Raw genomic sequence first — 20,719 nt, forward strand, 5'->3', positions numbered from 1 at the left:
TGCGAAGCACCGCCGGTACAAAGCTGTTGAAGGCGGCAGCTCACACCCCCTCTGTCAGGAGCAGGAAGAGAGAGAGAGAGAGCGAGAGAGAGAGAGAGAGAGAGAGCCACAGAAAAACAAAGTCAAAAATCAATACGTGCCCTTTGAGCTTTTAAGTATGCGAAGCACCGTGCAGCATGTCCTTCAGGAAGCAGCTGCACACAGCCCCCCTGCTCACACCCCCCTACGTCAGCGCAAGAGAGAGAGAGAGAGAAAGTAAGTTGGGTAGCTTCTCAGCCATCTGCCAATAGCGTCCCTTGTATGAAATCAACTGGGCAAACCAACTAAGGAAGCATGTACCAGAAATTAAAAGACCCATTGTCCGCAGAAACCCGCGAAGCAGCGAAAAATCCGCGATATATATTTAAATATGCTTACATATAAAATCCGCGATGGAGTGAAGCCGCGAAAGGCGAAGCGCGATATAGCGAGGGATCACTGTATAACCAAGGGATCTTCACCTGCCATTGGGTTATGTGGGAAATTCTATATCCTTGTAAGCAGCATTTTGTGGTTGACTGCATATCTCCCTGGTATATCAAGCTGGTGGTATTTTGGACGATTGAATCTCCAACAATGAGTACATTCCTTTTCTGCCCCTCATTCTCTTTAACTTGGCTTGAAAGCAGAATTTTCTCAGACATTTGAAGCAAGGTATACCTATTGGATAGTTCCGTCTTATTTTCTGATGAGATTCTGTGGTGCCTTGTTCTCTTTTGACTACATGAGTCCATGTTTTATCTTTTATAGTGTGTAACTTCTTGCTGTTCTCCTTAATTTGGACAGAAGTATCCAAAACCTTTGGTTTACACTGTTCTTCAGTTTAGTGTAGATTGTTTAGTCTCTGGATCTGTTTTTTCAAGAGCAGAAACCTTTGTGGTGAGGTTGCTATTTTCACACAATTACAACATACAGTATATTGTCCATTGTGGTGAGATCTTGAATAGCAGTCCATGTATTGCTGTTTCACTACAGCTCCTTAAATAGTCTGCAAGTGCTACAATGATAACTATTCTCATTTAACAGGCAGTCAGCTCTACCTGGCTGCTAGTCCACAAAGAAAGAACATTTGATGTGTCCCTGAATTGACCTGCAACTAACATTAATTAAGCAACAGTAGCTGCAAAAAAGCAAACTAAACTCTAGTTAACATTGAAAACAAATTCAAACAATCATAACCCAACTTACTCTGTCTTTATACTTTCCAGTGTATCTTCTTTCAAACTTCTTCAAGTTGGCGATGTTACAAGACAATGGTATATTCTCACCATCAACACAGTACACACTAATTAACGCATGGAATTCACTTACTATTGAGACCTTTTCACCATTCTCTCAGTTATATCAACATGTTTCCATTTTGAGCCCTTGTTTTTCTATGGATGCCAATATTTTTGTGCCTATGAATGTGGCATGTTGCTGTCTGTGTTGTTGTGCGAAACAAAAGTGCATATAATAAACCTTCTGAACTATGAAGTTTGTCTAGTAGGACACCTGTTCATCTCAATAAACATATTACAACCTACCTCATTAAATCACATGTATCCTGCTCAGACTTTACTGGAATAAAATGGACTGACAATAATCCCCAACAGATCAGTTTGTAGTAACACCCAATGGGTTATTGCTTTTTAATTAACAATCTATTGTAATATCATACTACTTTTCTAGCAACTTACCTTATGTTATCTTTCTTATCTTTAATGGTATTAGCCAAACCACTAAAAACAATGACGTGAAAAAAAATAACTTCAGTTTTGACAGACATTTAATAATGCATTTTTTTTATTGGGCATCTTTCGAAGTCCTCAAGTTCACCTTACAAAGAGCTAAACAACAATAAAATATAAATAGATACAGATAAAAATAAAATCAACTGCAATACAGCAAGAAAGAAGTAACAAACTTAAAACAAATTCATTAACAAATAATAAAATCATATTTGATATGCTATTGTAAAGAGGTGTGTTTCAAGAATAGTTTTAAATTTTGTTACTGAATCACGATTGCAAATATGAGCAGGGAGAGAATTCCAGAGTTGTGGAGCACTGTACAAGAAAGATCTGGCTACCACAGAAAAAGTTTAATGTGTGTCACAGAAAGTAAAGATGTAGATGAGGATCTGAGAGTGCAGGAAGGGGTATAAGTGTGTAAAAGATCACTAAGATAGGGAGAAGCATGATTGTGGAGAACTTTAAATGTTAAGAGCAGAATTTCATATTGTATATGGTAGTAGTCATGGAGCCAATGAAGTTGGAAAAGATTCAGTGTAATATTTTCAGTGGACTTAGAACAAGTGATTATCCTAGCAGCAGAATTTTGTATAACTTGCAAACAAAGGATAAGGTTTTTAGGGGTGCCAGATAAAATAGCATTACAGTAGTCTATACATGAAGTAACCAAGACATTAACCCAAACTTCAGTACTATGTTTTGTCAAAACTGGAAAAGTGTAGAAATATTCCAAAGGTGAAAAATATCAATCCTAGAAACATTATTTATATGAGATGAGAATATTTGTAATGGTATTGTTTATCAAAATTGGAAAATTATTAGCTTTAGCAAGTACAGATCTTGTACCAACAAGGAGTACTTTTGTTTTATTATTGTTTAACTGAAGAAAATCCATCCATAAATTTACAGTATGTCTTGTAGACAAGCAGTAAGAATATTAGGAGGAAGAACAGAGCTGGATTCAGTGGATACATAAACCTACATATCATCAGCATAACAGTGAAATTTAATGCCATGATGTTGAAATATACTGTATTACCTATAGGAAAAATGTAAATAAGGAAAAGAAGTGCCCCCAGCCCTGTGGAACTCCCTGTGTAACCACTGAATGCTCCAAAGCCCTTCACCTGAACAAACTGTCTTCTATCTGTAAGATAAGAGAAAAGCCATTTATACACAAAGCCACAAACTCTGAAACTAGCTAAACATTCTAAAAGTATCTGATGGGATCTAGTTTCAAATGCAGAACTGAGATCCAGAAGTACAAGAATTGTTAAGTCCCATGTCTGCTGCCTGGAGAAGATTATTTTCAATTTTGACCAATGCAGTACAATGCTTCGAACGTAAGCCAGATTGGAACTGTTCAAACAGGTTATTTTTTGAAAGATGGGATAGAAGTTGAGAAGCAATTCTCTTTTCAAGAAGTTTTTTTTATAAATGGAATATTAGAAGTAGGTCAGTAATTACAAACATTTTCAGGGTCTAAACCAGGCTTTTTCAAAATTTGTGTAATTGAAGCCATTTTTTAATAAAGGAGGAACTATGCCAATGGCAAGGGAAAAGTTAATAAAATCAAAGGAATAATATATGTCAAGCAGACTAGTAGGTATTGGATCCAGCTGACAAGTAGAGGAATTGGATTTTGTTATAAACTCAGAAATATTATTTTCAGTTAGGGTTATAAGGTATTTGGTAAGTGAATATGGGTAACAGTGGAAAGCTTGTCTTTCTCCCTAATCTAAAATTGAAAAAATCCAACAAATGGATGACATTTTCTGGTGGTGCAAATAGCCTATTCAATGCAGAAAAAAGAGCTCTAGCATTATTCCCACCTGTACTAATAATATTAAAATAATATACACTTTTTGCTGAAGAAAGAGCATTTTTGTAGTATAACATATGATCTAAATACATTCTCTTGCCGTATATACTCGTGTATAAGTCGGGTCTTGAAACCCAAAAAATCGATCTTGAAATCAGACACTGACTTATACGCCTGTTCAAAAATACAACACATTTTTTTGAATGGTTAAAACTAGTTGTCCCCTGCAGCTTCGCCCGCGTAGTAGTGAAACAGGACAGTGAGGTGGGCCCTGTCCAGCTCTCCACTCCTGACGTCACTCTTCCCCCTCCCCTCAGCCCGAAGCCTCTGTCTTTTATTAGCGCAAATATATCGCTCCTGCAAGCATACTTTGATTCTTACCACGATGAGAGAAGTCGCAAAATCAACCGGAATGTTCAAGCAAATTATAGAAAAAAAACCTGATCTAAATCTGTTAAGTAGTTCTCTTGTTCGCTAGCTAAGTGGATGTAAGGTACACGCCCCGAGGCTGGCGAGTGAGTGAGGAGGGCCCAGCCCCCCTCCCTTCGATCTGCTGCGTCTCTCTCGGATTTACGCAAATTAAAAGGTACTGCAAGCGAACTATGATACTTAGCACTGTGAGAGAAGTCACAAAACCAACCGGAATGTTCAAGCAAATTATAGAAAAAAACCTGATGTAAATCCGTTAAGTACCGGTAGTTATCTCGCGAAATGTGGACAGATATGCAGACAGACAGACATTGGATTTTATATAAAGTATATAGAGATAAATTTTATTTTACAAAACAAATAAAATTGCAACAGAATACCTAGGTACCGGTAGGTATTTTATCGTTTTTTAATCTTCCTCCTCTTACATTGAAACCTTTCCGAAAATGGGTTCTTCCTTGTTATTTAGCATATCATCATAGAGTTACAATTTCAACTCTGACTTTCAACCATGCATTTAGAACAAATTGACACAAGGTATCTAGTGATAGAGCTCGCATGGCTCCACTTTTTGTGTATGACTTTTCACCTTCTAATATCCAGTTGTTCTATTCTTCTCGTATGTTGTCTATAAATGGTTTGTTGAGAGACACATCTAATGGCTGTAAAATCGAAGTTAGTCCTCCAGGTATTATAGCTGCTATGGTTTTACTTTATTTTAATAGTGACTTTGTTCTGTCAGTTACATGACTGCGAAACATGTCCCACACCAACAAACTTTTATTGAATATGCCATTTGGCCGTTTTCTCCACAAATTTTCCATCCATAAATTTACCCTTTTTTCATCCATCCAACTTTTATTGTGAACATAGACATAGATTCCAGGAGGTATCTTAATTTTTGGTTTTGTTTTCCTCTTAAATATCACCATTGGAGTTAATTTTGTTCCATCAGCTAAACACGATAGCACCACTGTAAATCGTGTTTTCTCATGACCTGTACTCTGTACCAGAACCGATTTCACACCTTTAGTGTCCACTGTTCGGTTGCCCAACATATCGAAACACATAGGAGTCTCGTCTATATTCCCTATATGAGATAAAATAAAATTATATTGTTTCCTCATCTTGATAATATACCACTGAAAACTTAATATCTTGTCTTCTAAATCAGCAGGCAGCTTCTGTGCTATTTCAGTTTTTTGACATATCACTAAATCATTTTTCTTCATGAACTGGGTACATCATCCTGAAGAAGCTTTGAAATTATTACACTGATCTGGATGCTGCTTGGATCATTTCAATCCTTCAGTTCTTATCATATTCCTTATAATCACATATCCGTTCTGTCTTTGTTCAGAAAACCATTCAGTGATATGATTTTCCAATGCCGGCCATGAGGCAATGCCAGTTCGCAGAGCACATTTTGTCTTAGGCATTTTTCTTAATACATTTTCTTGCTTCCTCCAATCTTGCACCAGTTTCTCAGACACATCAGATTTGTTGCTGCAGCGCAGTTACCAATTTCTTTCACCACTTCAATGACTTTTCATTTAAAACCAGCTTCATATTTTCTTCTGATTGAACACTCCATCGTACATAAGGGATGCTCTTAGAATAAAGGTGTACGAGGTCTGAGATACAAAACAGTGCAAATGTAGCTTTGGAATACCAGAACATAGGAAAAATAAAGGCGGTGTGCTCTGTCTTTAGTCTCTCAGGTGGGCGTTAGCATGTCATAATCTCTTGGACCAATAGCACGTGTTTTCCGTATTCAACTGATATGACTGACATTTATAAAATACCGGAAATTATACGGTAAAATCAAGCCCCAACTAATCCGCGGGAGGACTTATCTGCAAGTATATACGGTATGTACAACAAGTCCAGTCTTCTTAAACAGATGCTCCAGCTGTCGGTCCCTAGTTTTGAGCTGACAGAGTTCAGATGTAAACCAGGGAGCAGTTTTTTAGGGAGCCAACATATTGAAAGCAGAAGACAGAACAGCATTATAATGATCTATTAATTCTATTGGAGATTCAGTAACAGAAAAAACAGGCTGAAGATTGAGTAAACCAATAAAATTCTCAGGTTCTACATGCTTAAAAATCACAAAATATAATGAAACACTGAACCTCTGATTTGCTAAGAGGTAGGCTAATATCAAATATACAGTAATCCCTCCTCCATCGCGGGGGTTGCGTTCCAGAGCCACCCGCGAAATAAGAAAATCCGCGAAGTAGAAACCATATGTTTATATGGTTATTTTTATATTGTCATGCTTGGGTCACAGATTTGCGCAGAAACACAGGAGGTTGTAGAGAGACAGGAACGTTATTCAAACACTGCAAACAAACATTTGTCTCTTTTTCAAAAGTTTAAACTGTGCTCCATGACAAGACAGAGATGACAGTTCTGTCTCACAATTAAAATAATGCAAACATATCTTCCTCTTCAAAGGAAACAGAGAGGAAAGCAAACAAATCAATAGGGCTGTTTGTTTTTAAGTATGCGAAGCACCGCCGGTACAAAGCTGTAGCTGTAGCGGCAGCTCACACCCCCTCCGTCAGGAGCAGGGAGAGAGAGAGAGAGAGACAGAGACAGAGAGAGAGAGACAGAGAAAAACAAAGTCAAAAATCAATACGTGCCCTTTGAGCTTGTAAGTATGCGAAGCACCGTGCAGCATACTTAAAAGCTGCACACAGAAGGTAGCAACGTGAAGATAATCTTTCAGCATTTTTAGACGAGCGTCCGTATTGTCTAGGTGTGCGAACAGCCCCCCTGCTCACACCCCCTACGTCAGGATCACAGATAGTCAGCGCAAGAGAGAGAGAAAGAAAAGTAAGTTGGGTAGCTTCTCAACCATCTGCCAATAGCGTCCCTTGTATGAAATCAACTGGGCAAACCAACTGAGGGAGCATGTACCAGAAATTAAAAGACCCATTGTCCGCGGAAATCCGCGAACCAGCAAAAAATCCGCGATATATATTTAAATATGCATACATATAAAATCCGCGATGGAGTGAAGCCGCGAAAGGCGAAGCGCGATATAGCGAGGGATCACTGTAATCATTTTATGATCCCAATAAGGTAATTTGATAGAGAGGAGACTATGGGGTAAAATGCCAGACCAGCAGACTAAATCTATAATATAACCTTTGTTATGAGTTGAAAAATTTACATACTGAGTTAAATTAAAACAGTCAAGTATTTAATTAAAATCCATTGTAAGTGTGTCAGTTGAATTATCAAAGTGTATATTAAAATCACCCCTAAGGATGACATTTGAAGACTTGGCACACAGAGTCGTTAAAACAATATAAAATTCTGTCCTAAAAGTACTTGAAATCTTAGGAGGTCTAAATAAAACAGCAATTGTGGTAGGTGATGGTCCACAGATTTTGCTGGCCAGCAGTTCAAAAGAAGAAAAATCAGGAAGATAACCACTGATCGTTTTAGGTTTTCCCAATAAATTATTGCAAGACCACCTCCTCTCTCTGAGGAACGGGATTTAGAAATATTGACCAACCCCGGTGGAAATGCTTGGTTTAAATGAAAATAATCACCTAGTTCCTGCCAAGTTTGCATAAAACCTAAACAGTCCAACTTAGTGTCCATAATAAAGTCACTAATCAGCTAAGACTTATTGGAAATAGATCAAGTATTAAACAATCTAAACTTTAAAGTATTGATAGACATATGATCCGGTGATTTTATCAGTGGTCTCAGCATGTTGTAATCTATGCGTTATCCTGAAGTACGTAGATAAGGATAGCGGTAACATCTATCAGACCAAAGTGTAAAAATATTCCCACTGCCAATACTGCTGAAATGAAGACAGTGATGAGATGCCTGATGAATATATTTTGAGTGTTGGAGAATGCCACGATAGAGCAGAAGATCAGAAAGCATAATTTATCTGAAGTCGATAGAGTTTGTCCGACAAGTACAGTGGACTCTTGACTTACGAACTCAATTATTTCGCGAGGGCTGGTTGTAACTCAAGTTGGTTGTAAGTCAAGGCTTTTTTTCCCATAAGAAATAATGGAAATGCCCTTAATGTGTTTCGAACCTCCCACAGAAACACTTAACTTTTTTTAATAAAAAAGGGTTGTATAATGTGCATAATTTACCAAAAACACCAATAATTTTTCAAATGTACTAACCAAAAAGTTATAAAAAGTGCCTAGCCTACCAGAAACAACAATTTCATACTGTACTTACCATTTAAGTTGACATCTTTGGCTTGCAGGAAGGAAGGAGGAGGAGAATGAAATGGAAAGTGGTTATTGTTTGGAAGGAGCTTCCTTATACAAATCTTTTCTTTGTAAAATTGTCGAGATGGTGGATTTCGGCATGCTGTACATATTAGCGAGATCGGTCACACGAACGCCACTCTCATATTTCCACACAATTTCCTTCTTCGTTTCGATTGTGATCACTTTCTTTACCTTCGTTACCTTCTCTTCCTTCCTTAGCAATTATCAAAATAAATCATATAAATCACTGCACTGACCGAAATTACGACCACAAACACATGTATCTGGGCTCCTACTGACGCTTACAAACGCTCTCGGCTGTTTGTTTACAATCGCACAAGTGGATACACGTGACCGCATTCGGGCCGTAACACAAGACATTGGTCGTAATTCAAAATAAAAATTTTGGTCGTAACCCAAGTTGTTCGCATGTCAGGCCGGTCGTATATCAAGGGCCGATTGTATTTTAATATAGCATTAGTAGCTACAGTAGCCAACAAAGAAGACAGAATGATTCATAATAGCCAATTAGAGTTTACCATGATAGGTTTACAAAAACGGTCATCCAAGCAGATGGTTTACAAAAACGGTCATCCAAGCAGATTCCAGATTTACAGCTAGCCCTTATACCCCTCGCTTATCCACTCAGCCGTCACTGTTACCACTGGGATTTACTGCACAGATTCAGCAATCGACAGAAGGCAGTATCCACCACCTATTCATCAATTCTAAACACCAAAGCAGAAAATCAGTGAGAAGGTTTCCACTTACCCATACAGATTTTAGCTAGCATGGTGCGGTTCAACATGGGCTTACGACAAAAGAGCGAAGGACAGCAAGGACAGGAATGCGTAGTATTAAATTATAATCCAAAGCAATGGCGAAGGCAGATTCTGTACCAGGCATGAAATCCAGAACGAAGGACAAAAATAAAAGAAAAATAATTAAAACAGATAAAATGCACAAACAGAGCATCAGCAAACAGCGGCAGACAAACACACCAGTGCTCACGTTAACCTAGGTGATAAGTTAACAGGTAATTTATTACAGGTCTATAATAAATGTAACATGTTGAACAATTGCTAATCTTTTGGATGCTTCAATAACTTTCGTTGATAATTTCAAATTAAATCTTTTCTATGTTCTCTGACTGATGGGAACTGTCTCTAATTTGTTTCGAAAAATGTAAAATTCTATGCTATACTGACTTGTAATTTACTTGTTGTAATATAATAACATTTATAAAATAATATTACAGTAAATGTGTCAGGGATATATCAGCATCTTCTTTATTGTTATGTCAAATTTATACTGTCTGTTTTCATTACATGGCTGTCTTGTTTTGTAATTAAAATTGAATGGTAATAGCACAGATTTTCTAATTTATTCACTGAGTAAATGTTTGCAGCCTTTAAAAAAAGAAATATCCATTTAAAACTACCCCTGTCTTTTGTGATAGGTTAACAGGTAATGAACCCCTGTCTATCCTGCCTATAACTGTGGAGTCCGAAGAGGCAGTAGGGAAGACTCACTACAAATTATGCGACAGGCTGAAGCTGGAAAGGAAGCAAAGGCGGATGTGTAGACGTGACCCTGGAGTGGCAGAAACATTGATGGAGGCCATAAGTATGAGTGCACTTGAATGCCAGTACCAGTTTAGGTTTGAGAGATGGAACTGCACTTTGGATGGACGCTTTAGATCCAATCTGCTTAAGAGAGGTAACTGTCAATCTCCTACTGAAAAGGCAAACAAGCAAAACTTTGGAAATGTGTATTCTTTTTTAGATATAAACTGACTTCACATTTTTGTAAACAGGGTTATCCTTTTAATTTTCTAAGCAAACTGATTCTTGTCCACTCTGTTGTGTGAGTTACCTTTTTCAGTACAAAGAAACATTGTCAGCTTGAATGGCAACTCAAAATTAAATTTGATGTTAGTGTGGCATTGTGCTGGAGCCTACCACACAATTGGTTTGGCCTAAGCTTTCTGTACGTTGCTAAAGGTACAGCTTTTGTCTCCTTAATCATCCGTACTCTTCAGAACATGTAGTTGATATCCTAATGATATCCTAATAATATACCTGGTAAAGTAAGTATATTACTGGAACAAAAGGAGCTAACAAGCTTATCATGATGTGAAGTTAGTAAACTGAAGTCATGGAAATTATTTTGTATATTAATGTGCTTTATCTAAGTAATAATATTTTTATGTATTTTCTGTAGATCAAAACAGTATAATAATAGCTGAGAACAGGTCATTGATTTTAATAGAGATTTTTGCAATATACTGTATAAGAACTGATAACAGTGTTTAATTTGTATTGTAATTGCCAGATTTCTTGTGAAAAATGGTAATTTTTATGAGTTTGAATGATTTATTTGAGAGGCTTACAGCTAAGGGGCCCATGCATGAAGATACATGTTATACTAATCCCAGAAACCACAGATTTTCCATTGCTGTATTGCCTGGAATTCATCCATCGTATTATGTAAGGGTCAGTATTATTTCATTTATTCTAAATGCTGCTGTATCATACTTCTAAATGTATTATTATTATAAATAATTAAGCAATGGGAAAAATAAAAGGCATAATTACTATCTGAGTAAAATAGACTAAAAATCTTGGGATGAAAAGTATTTGAAGACAGTAAACATTATGCTTAACTTGGTAGATCTTTTTGAGAAAGGAACCACTTGTTCCTTATCTGGTTTTAATTTGTAATAGTGAGGAATTACATCACCACAATAAAAATGGGTCAATAGAGTGTGAGACAGCATAATGTATGATGACCAGTTTTGAGTAAAATATGTGATGAAAGCCACATCTGTTTTAGATTAGTTTTTAATGAGTGCTATTACTTCATACATGTTATAGAAAAATTCAGACATCACTTCATTCCCTTAATGTGACAGCTTCATTTCATTGCTTCAGCAAATAGACCTGCTTTTCTTTTATCAAATAACTAGAAGTATATTCAGTTTTATAAGGCATATAATAGCAACATCTCCAATGTTGATTTCAGTTTTTATTGTATTAAATTAACCCTTAAAAGTGCATATATCAGTGTTGTTTTCACATACCGTATACTTTCAGTAACACTGACAATTTTGCTGTGAGCAGGGATCAGTGACTAAATACCACTTTTGTCTTATAGTTTGAAACAGATTGACCACTAAAACAGGAAAGCATAGGATCTCTTCAACTGTGTTTAATAAGTATATTAACGAGAAGGGTTTTCTACTTCTTAACTAAGCCTAAGCCTGAATCTAACATGTTGTTCAGAATTTTTATGTCTGTGGACACCTGTATGTGGAAAATGCATATTTCCATGTACATAACAAGGTTATACAGGCATTCTTTCATAAACTGATTCTTCATTATCTAATGGCACCTTTGTTGAAGTTAAGATTTGTGTACGTTATTTGCATTCACAAAAGCTTTATAATGGTACAGTTGCTGTTAGGCTGATGACAGTTCTACAGAAGAAAAAAGCTTTAAAAAAGTAGTCTAGTTGTACTATGTGATGTACATCATCCATGGTTGAGTAATGATTTGCATCAAGAAAATGACTTCTGCATCATGAGTGCAAAAAGAAAAGTGAAGCATTGAAAATAAACAGAATAGTGAAATAACAATAGTGAGCACTGTACTTGCAAAAAATGTTTTTCAGTGTACCCCATCTAATGGAGAAAACATATTTAATGAGGCTGCCTTTAGTAAGCAGCACAGCTAAAAATGTCACTCATTTAGGCTCTGTTTTAAAATTATAAATATTTATAAAGTCACAGTAGCAGAACTACTCTCTTTTGGGGAAGTGCTCTAGCGAAGAGTTGCTTACATGAGGTCAATCATGAGATAGCCTGTCAGTGTGCTGCATGTTTTAAAAATTTTATAAAACAAGATTAGTTTCAGGGGTTTATCTTGTTATGAAATTACTCATGATATTCACTTAACATAAAAGGTACAGACTAACTTCTTAGGTTCATCTCTAAATGGGGGGATAGGAAGAAATTTCAAAACCAGCTATATAATGGTTACTTGTAAACTCTTACCTGTCTCACTGTACGTGCTGTACCCTGTGAATTTCACTCATAGTACCTCAAAGGTAGGCTGCTTGCATCTGGACTTGTCTATACTTACTTACTTACTTTAACCCAGTTTACCACCAACAGAGGCTTCACAGGGGCATCACCTTGTGCCATTAAGAGACCAAAGTTTGACAAAGAATGAAGAATCTAACCTCACCTCAGTGTTACTAGAAGTCAGACAGAGACACTGGCTTTAAGCTTTCATTCAAAAGTTATATGTATAGCAATTGTATCTTGCCTAAAGAAGGGACCTGAGTTGCCTCAAAGCTTGCATATTGTAAACTTTTTAGTTAGTCAATAAAAGGTGTCATTTTGCTTGACTTTTCATTTTGTCTATAATGGGCTAACACAGTACAACCCCTACTACTATAGTAATTGTGTCAAAACCAATAGCAGCAAATATAAAGCTATAAATAAAATTATATAACCTGGGTGGGTTAACACTAGAATCCCTGAAGCCTTTGAAAAAACTTGTAATCCCAGGCCACTTTAAATTCCTTCACACCTCTTCATTAGCATATTTTGTTTTGTAAATGTGTCAATCAGCAAAAGCAGCAAGCAGTTTGCCATCCCATCCCCCACTGCCGCAGCTCAACTCTGGCAAAAAGTTCTCCCAGCTCAAGTCTTGTTTATCTGGCTGTATGGTGCCGGGAGTTGTATAGTGTAAATAATATATTGTTATTTGGAACACAAGCATTTCATGTGTGTTCCATGTCTACAACAATCCATGTAAATGTAGGATGTCAAGAAATGCAAGAAATGTTGAACATATACCTGAAACAGAAACTTTTTTCAGGTTATAGTATTAATGACAAAATTTTGGCATGAAGTGTATAAGCACACTTGTTTTGTTATACAGTATGTCTACCTTTTGTGAAAGTGTTTATTTGATATTTGGACTTGTTTTGTTATACATGTACCTTTTGTGAAAGTGTTCAAATGATATTTGGATTTCAGTCTTCACACATTATGCACTTCATGTCAAAATTTTGGCATTGGTCTCCACAAAATTCATTCCAACAGGACTGCTCAGCCCAAGAGTGGAGCATTTGAACAAGTTCGGGTTCATTGAAGTCACCACCACATTTTCATGGCCGGGGTAAACTGTAATGTAAAAACTATATTGCTCAAGTCTCTCTGATCAGCACTAAATCCTAAGGGTTTGTTGACAGTAGGTCTATGAGTGCCTGGTGGTCAGTGTGTAATGTGAATGCCTGCCCATAAAGAAACCTGTGCCACCATTCACAAGGTAGAGCTTCATACAAACCCCCAGAGTATTTTTGTTCAGCTGGACAAAGGTGAAGGAAATGGGTTGTTTAGTACCATTTTGTATCTGGAACTGTCCTGGTTCAAGAGACGGATTCTGAGCAGGCAGGAGATCAGGACCAAGGAACATCCTCCCTTAGCAGGTGATTTAGTGGGGTTATGGTGGTAGGGTACTGTGGCAGATATTGAAGATAATATTTGGTCACTCCAAATATTGGAATCATATAGACTGCATTTGTTGGCTCGGGGATGTGCTGGATTGCTTCCACGTATATCAAGAGAGGCCATTGGCATTCAGACAAAATTCCACAAACTCAATGGAAGGCACTGAGAAAAACATTAATTACCATTCAGTGTGAGGTGATGAGTAGCTAATATTTTGAATACTCTGTAGAGACATTCATCATTTTGATAGAAGACCACCCCAGGGATTCTGTCAAAGATAGTAGACATCAACTTCTGAAAACAGCTGGGTGCAAAACTGAGACTAATGGTATCCTAGTATAAAGAAACACCCCATCCATTGTGGGTGGCAAAGGTGATCAAATCTCTCCTTATAGGGTGGAGAGGAATCTGCAGGTACCCCTGACAAAGGTTCAATTTGGAAAATACCTTAGAGCCATGGAACTGGGTGGTGAGCGCCTCAGTGGTTGGCAATGTGTATTTACCTGTTATTACTGCTTTGTTGACAGCTCTGAGGTTCACACCCTCACCTTATTTTTTTGCTTTCTTTAGGTTTGAGACCCAAAGTGAGGCATTAACTGGTTTAATGATGACCACCTCCAACAGGCTGCATAGTATCAGCAACTGTCACAGTCTTTTGGAGGGCAAGGGGAACTCAAGGGAAAGGCTGGATAACAGGGCATATGAAGGGTTTAAGCAGTGGCTGGTGGTTAAAAGGTGAGAGACAACCCAAACCTGTGAAAAGAGCTGGCCATTGCTGAAGCCATAGTGAGCTGAAAGTGAGGACGGCCTTCTGGTGTTATAAAGACCAAAGTCCAGGCCTAACAAGTTGACAGGCAGATAGCATACAGGTAGAGAGAGTGTACCCACTATTTCAGTTTTAGTGCTGGCATAACTACATAGGGCAGCAGTGATAATTAGGTGAGAGAAAAACTGTTTGACAATGGCCAAATTAAGCAGAGACTAAACTGTCACAGTGTCTAACAGAGGAGGACACACACTGTCCAACTCCAAAGTACTAATTTTGAAGGTGGGGACTTTGGAGCTCATTAAGTGAATGGTTAAGATGACTATGCCCTTGGTACAGATGAAGTAGGGGCCAAATGACAGACTTTTGCAAAGTGGTTAAATGTCCTTCAGTTTCAGCGCCAGTGTCCCTCTGAAGAGCAGCTCAAAGCACTAGATTGATGACCAGCAGACCCACAGTCCCTGCAGTGCAGTCTAGAAACAACTTTTAACCACCTCATATAGTGAACATCAGAGCTGTCCTGAAATGAAAGTATGTCCCTGCCAGCAGAACAGGATGCTTCAATAACTGGTGCAACTGGCTGATGCTGAACCAGGTTTAGCAGCAAGTTCAGCACCTGATTCAATCTGAAATGCCATGTCAGTTGCTTTTGTGAGAATCATATCATCAGGTATTATCAGCAATCTTTAATGAACTTTAAGGCTACTGGCATGTTCCACAAGTTGGTCCCTAATACATTCATCATACAGTATAACTTGGTGAATTTCTGAAAGCTGGGTAAACCCTGCAAGACACAAACAAACTGATGAACTGACTCGCCCGGCTGCTGATGACGCTGATGGAAGAGGATTGGTTGGCTGATGACACTTTGAGGTGTAAAAGAATGAGATTCAAGGGGGCTTACTGAAGGTGCATTGGCTTTCAGTGCCTATGTAGCACACAAGTTGGCTATTTTATGAGCATTGCTCAACACTGCCAGACCAGCAGCTGTTAAATAAGTATCTAAAAGATTCAATCCTGCACAATCACAGCACTGGAGGCTCCCCCAGCAGTATAAGGAATGCAGAAGGTGGTGGGAATGAAAACTCCATCCTCATCCCCAGTGTTCTATTGCCAAAATGAAGAAGCACAATGGTTAGTATGCATGTACCAACTCTTTACTTGACTCAACACAAAAAAAAACATGCCTTACTAATGCATGCAAAAACTGCATGAAACATAACACTTTCACAAGGCTGTGCATATTTAATAACATCCTCTAAGCCAAGTACTTTCAAACTTCTTTTACCGAGGGCAGCATCTCTGGTGTCAACAAGATAATTTATTTTTTTAATGATTTTAATTTGAAGCAAATAACATTCCATACAATCAAGTCAAACTTAAATTCAAAAATTCAAACTCCATGCAAGAGAAAGAGAGGAGAGCCAACAGCCAGACCAAATATTTAAAAGCAGCAATATAGACACTTATTCTAAAATGTTATTGATTAGATCCTGCTGTATTTTAAAAAAGTTTGGAACAGGTCCTCTAAGTGAATATTTTTTTTTTCAATTTCAAATAGTATAGAACATCAATTACTCACTGATTTAAGAGGTGGGGTGGGATTCTTCCAATTGATGAGTCTATGTGCTAGTAGTGAGGTAAAGACAATTACAGTGTGTTTGTTCTTCTCCAATTTAAGCCCATTTGGGACTACACCCATCACAGCTGTTAAAGGATTAGGTGTGATTGTGAAACCAAGGCTGTCCGAAGGGCGTTTAAAGATTTTTGTCCTAAATGATGTTAATTTGGTGCACACCCGAAACATGTAGCCCAGTGAGGCTGGAGCTAGATTGCAATGTTCACAGGTTGAATCTTGCCCTGGATATATTTTGGACAATTTTAAATGAGATAAATGTGCTTGATAAAAGATTTTAAGTTGAATGATTGAATGCTTTCTGCTTATGGAGCTAGAGTGTATTCTGTGTGTGGCTGCATTCCTCTCCTTTTCTGAAATATAAATTGAAAGCTTTTTTCCCCACCATACCCTGGATATCTTTAAAAGGAAGGGACTTCAACATGTTTTTATATATTGTTTAGATTCTATCTGAGCCTTCAAGACTGATCAATATTTCTTCTGGAATAGAACTAGGTGAAATTTGAGCAAGTTCCGTTTAGCAAAGATTCTAATTAGGAAGTAGCAGAAAAATTGTGTTGATGAGAAGTTAAATTTGAAGCTTAATTGTTCATAGGATGCAAAAACATTTTCTGTATACAAATCTCTTAACACTAGAATTACCAGAGCCTATGAAAAAACTTGTAGATCCAGCCCACCTTAAATCGCTTCTTAAATCCGTTCACACCTCTCCACCAGCATCCTTTGTCCTCTAAATGTGCTGATAAAAGACAAGCTGCCAGCAGCCGGCTATTCCATCCCCCCTCCGACTTAGAACGTGCACGAACTTTTCCCAGCTCATGCCTTGATTGAATATCTGGGAGTGAAGTGGAGTTTTAGAGTGGAAATAATAGATCATTATTTGGAACACACGCATTTCATGTGTATTCCGTTTCTACAGTAATCTGTGTAAACACATTGTTAAAACAGAAACTTTTTCATATTTTAGTAATAAATGTTACAAAATGCAGTAGGCATAAACTATAGAATGTGTAAAGCCTGAGTTCCAAAAATCAAGTAAACACTTTCACAAAAGCTTCAAGGATGATACAACAGTTTCCGTGGCGTAGCGCGCTAAGATTTGCTTCTTTGAGCGCAGCAGCTTTGCCGTGCCTCACAGACCTTAGTTCGATTCCCCGCTGGGGATAAAGTGTTGCTTTTTTTTTTTCTTTTTAACCTCAAACGGACATAAAATTTATAAATTGGTATGCACTGTCAGTTAATAAGATCGTTATATTTTCATGTGGGATGCTCCTTTTAAAATATTTTTTTTTAAATTGAGACTGCAATTAACATGAACAACTGTCCCTATAACTGTTATTTTTAAGATCCATAACGCACAGACAGACAGAGCACTGCGTAATAGAGAGACAGACAGGCAGAGATATATAAACAGGGAAGGCACATGTACTGAAAGAAAAAAAAGATCAACATGTGCGTTGTTCCTGCTGCACTAAATAAGCTCACATGCTCTAACATCACCCTTCCCCCATCTGACTCTCTAAGTAACAGCACAAGTACAGACGCAAACAAAGTGCATGTGTGTACTGTATAATATTAACAAAAAGAGCAGCTTACTACTGAAAACGGCAAATATAGGAGTGAGTGGGGATCGAACCGGGGACTCTTGATTACACTTGGTTTGCGTCTGTATTTGCGCTGTTACTTAGAGAGTCAGATTGGGGGGAGGGGTGATGTTAGAGCGCGTGAGCTTATTCAGTGCAGCAGGAACAATGCACATGTTGATCTTTTTTTTTCTTTCAGTACATGTTCCTTCCCTGTTTATTTATATATCTCTACCTGTCTGTCTCTCTATTACGCAGTGCTCTGTCTGTCTGTGTGTTATGGATCTTAAAAATAAGTTATAAGGACAGTTGTTCATGTTAATTGCAGTCTCAATTGTTAAATAAAATATTTTAAAAGGAGCATCCCACATGAAAATATAACGATTTCATTAACTGACAGTGCATACCAATTTATAAATTTTATGCCCGTTTGAGGTTAAAAAGAAAAAAAAAAAAAGCAACACTTTATCCCCAGCGGGGAATCGAACTCAGGTCTGTGAGGCACGGCAAAGCTTCTGCAATCTGAGAGGCAAATCTTACCATGCTACGCCACGGAACCTGTTGTATCACCCTTGAAGCTTTTGTGAAAGTGTTTATTTGCTCTTTGGAACTTGGGCTTTATACATTCTATAGTTTATTCCTACATTTTGTAACATTTATTACTAAAATATGAAAAAGTTTCTGTTTTAACAATGTGTTTACACAGATTACTGTAGAAACAGAACACGCATGAAATGCGTGTGTTCCAAATAACGATCTATTATTTCCACTCTAAAACTCCACTTCCCTCCCAGATAATCAATCAAGGCATGAGCTGGGAAAAGTTTGTGCACGTTCTAAGTCGGAGGGGGGATGGAATAGCCGGCTGCTGGCAGCTTGTCTTTATCAGCACATTCAGAGGACAAAAGATGCTGGTGGAGAGGTGTGAACTGATTTAAGAAGCGATTTAAGGTGGGCCGGATCTACGAGTTTGTTCGTAGGCTCTGGTAATTCTAGTGTTAAGTGTTTTAATCCTGGTCATTTTCCAAAGATGAAATACTGTGTATATTTGAGAGTAGAGAAAAAATGTAGTGATTATTTAGAGGTGCAACAGAGCTTCTCTGTCTTATATACTTCCTACATTGGTTCCATATTCTGAGTGAATGGAGGGCAATTGGATTATTGTATTGAAGATAATTTGTAATTACTGGGGCAGGGAAGCAGGGACTACAGAATAAAGGAGTACAGCAAGATTTTAATTCTATTGCAGACCAGGCTTGTGTATATACATCAATTTGTGTTGATGTCCAGGGGCCTCATGCATAACGGCGTGCATAGAATTCACACTAAAACATGGCAGACCGACAAAAGCGGAAATGTGCGTACGCACAAAAAAATCCAGATGCATAAATCTGTGCGTTTGCCAACTTCCATGTTCTTCCGCTACATAAATCCCGGTCAGTGTGAAAAGTAACGCATGCGCCTGCCGCCACTCCCAAACTCCTCCCAGAATTACGCCTCTTTGAATATGCAAATCAATATAAATAGCCCTTAAGCTCAGTGTTCCGTGAAAAGGCAATGGCAAAAGCACGGGGGGAATAGAAGAATTTCAGCGAATACCAAGTGGAGGCAAGGAAAAACGTACAATTTGTTGGTTTTAACATTGGTATTGTAGCAGTAGAGGCCCCTATCGACCTCTTGAACCCTCAGGTACCACTCCAAACACCAGGTAAAAGTACAATTATTATTTATTTTATAATAATTACGTGCACAAAGCACCCTTCACTCCACACTACTCATACAATAACCAATACACTATCACCAATCCTCCTCTCCCAGACGCGTTGCCACCCTTCCACCCAGCTCAGCTCATTTGTCTGGGGTTTCCCATAGTCCCTGACCCGGAACTGGATCCAGCCCTGCAATCCATGAGTCCTCATCACTTCCGGATCAGATTAAAAGTCCTTTTTCAACCCGGAAGCACGTTGTTCCTTCCGGTCATGTGATCAGGACGCACTTCTAGGTTATAGGGCACGTAGCACTCTGCAAGCCGCCCTACAGCGGCTCCTGGTGGTCCCCATGGTATCCAGCAGGGTTGTTTATAAAAATTACAATGTCCATAAGGCCCTTCTGGAATTTGGGGAACTTCCATGCTGCTGGGAGGGCTCTATCTGGCGGCCTGGAGGTATGGGCCAGAATATTTGGCCGGCCATTCCTCACAGTATAAACAATGACAGGAAGTTGATCGAGTGACATAGAGTGTTGGAGAAACTCAAAACCTCAAGTTTACAAAGTCGCATAGTGCCCGAAATAAAAACGAAGTTGTCAGATATCAAAGTCGCCATGAAAAGGTGAGTCGTAGCCCACCATCTGAGTGTCATATGAAAGCTTATTAGAATACAGAGAAAAGTAAAAAAAAAAAGGCACACAGTGGGAATAAAACTCGAAATGTCAACTTTAATCTCAGAATTTCCACTCTAATCACGTAGTTTATTTTGTCATTAAAGTAGAACATCATAAACTTCATCTTTAAATTGTTTAATTTACCAGTTTCTCAAATACCATCATAACTAAAGTGGCACGTTAAATGCTTTGTTTTGTATATGTTCTTCTATGTGTGTGAATCACTACGTGCTTCTTAAACATGCTTTCTCTTCCTCTGACAGGACACAGAATCCATACGTTCGTGATATTACAGCTCTCTGAATAATTAAGACTAGCCAACCCGCAGTGTATCTCCGCATAATCACGGCGCTTTTTTAATGATTTTTAAGCACATGGAAAAAAATGAACATTTGAAAAATCTGTAATTTAATAAACCACCAAGAAAACTAACATTGCAACAATGCATGCTACGAACCAACATACAATCATCGTTCAGTACGCACTGCCTTCTCATGTGCCCACCCCCCAATGCTTTTGTCTCTGCTACAGTCCATATGCACCTCTGAG

At 38.1% G+C, this 20,719-nt stretch overlaps 1 protein-coding gene across 4 annotated transcripts in view; it reads left to right on the forward strand.

Annotated features, from left to right (window-relative positions):
- wnt9a (wingless-type MMTV integration site family, member 9A) overlaps positions 1–20,719 on the forward strand; it is a 521,355-nt gene that overhangs the window by 290,748 nt on the left and 209,888 nt on the right. For all 4 annotated transcript variants that reach the window (XM_028803901.2, XM_051928898.1, XM_028803905.2 and 1 more), the window contains one exon: positions 9,742–10,001. In XM_028803901.2, the coding sequence (XP_028659734.2) occupies positions 9,742–10,001 (260 nt within the window). The remainder of the gene's footprint in view (positions 1–9,741; positions 10,002–20,719) is intronic.

This window comes from Erpetoichthys calabaricus, chromosome 6 (genome assembly GCF_900747795.2).
Source record: "Erpetoichthys calabaricus chromosome 6, fErpCal1.3, whole genome shotgun sequence".
NCBI classification, from domain to species: domain Eukaryota; kingdom Metazoa; phylum Chordata; class Cladistia; order Polypteriformes; family Polypteridae; genus Erpetoichthys; species Erpetoichthys calabaricus.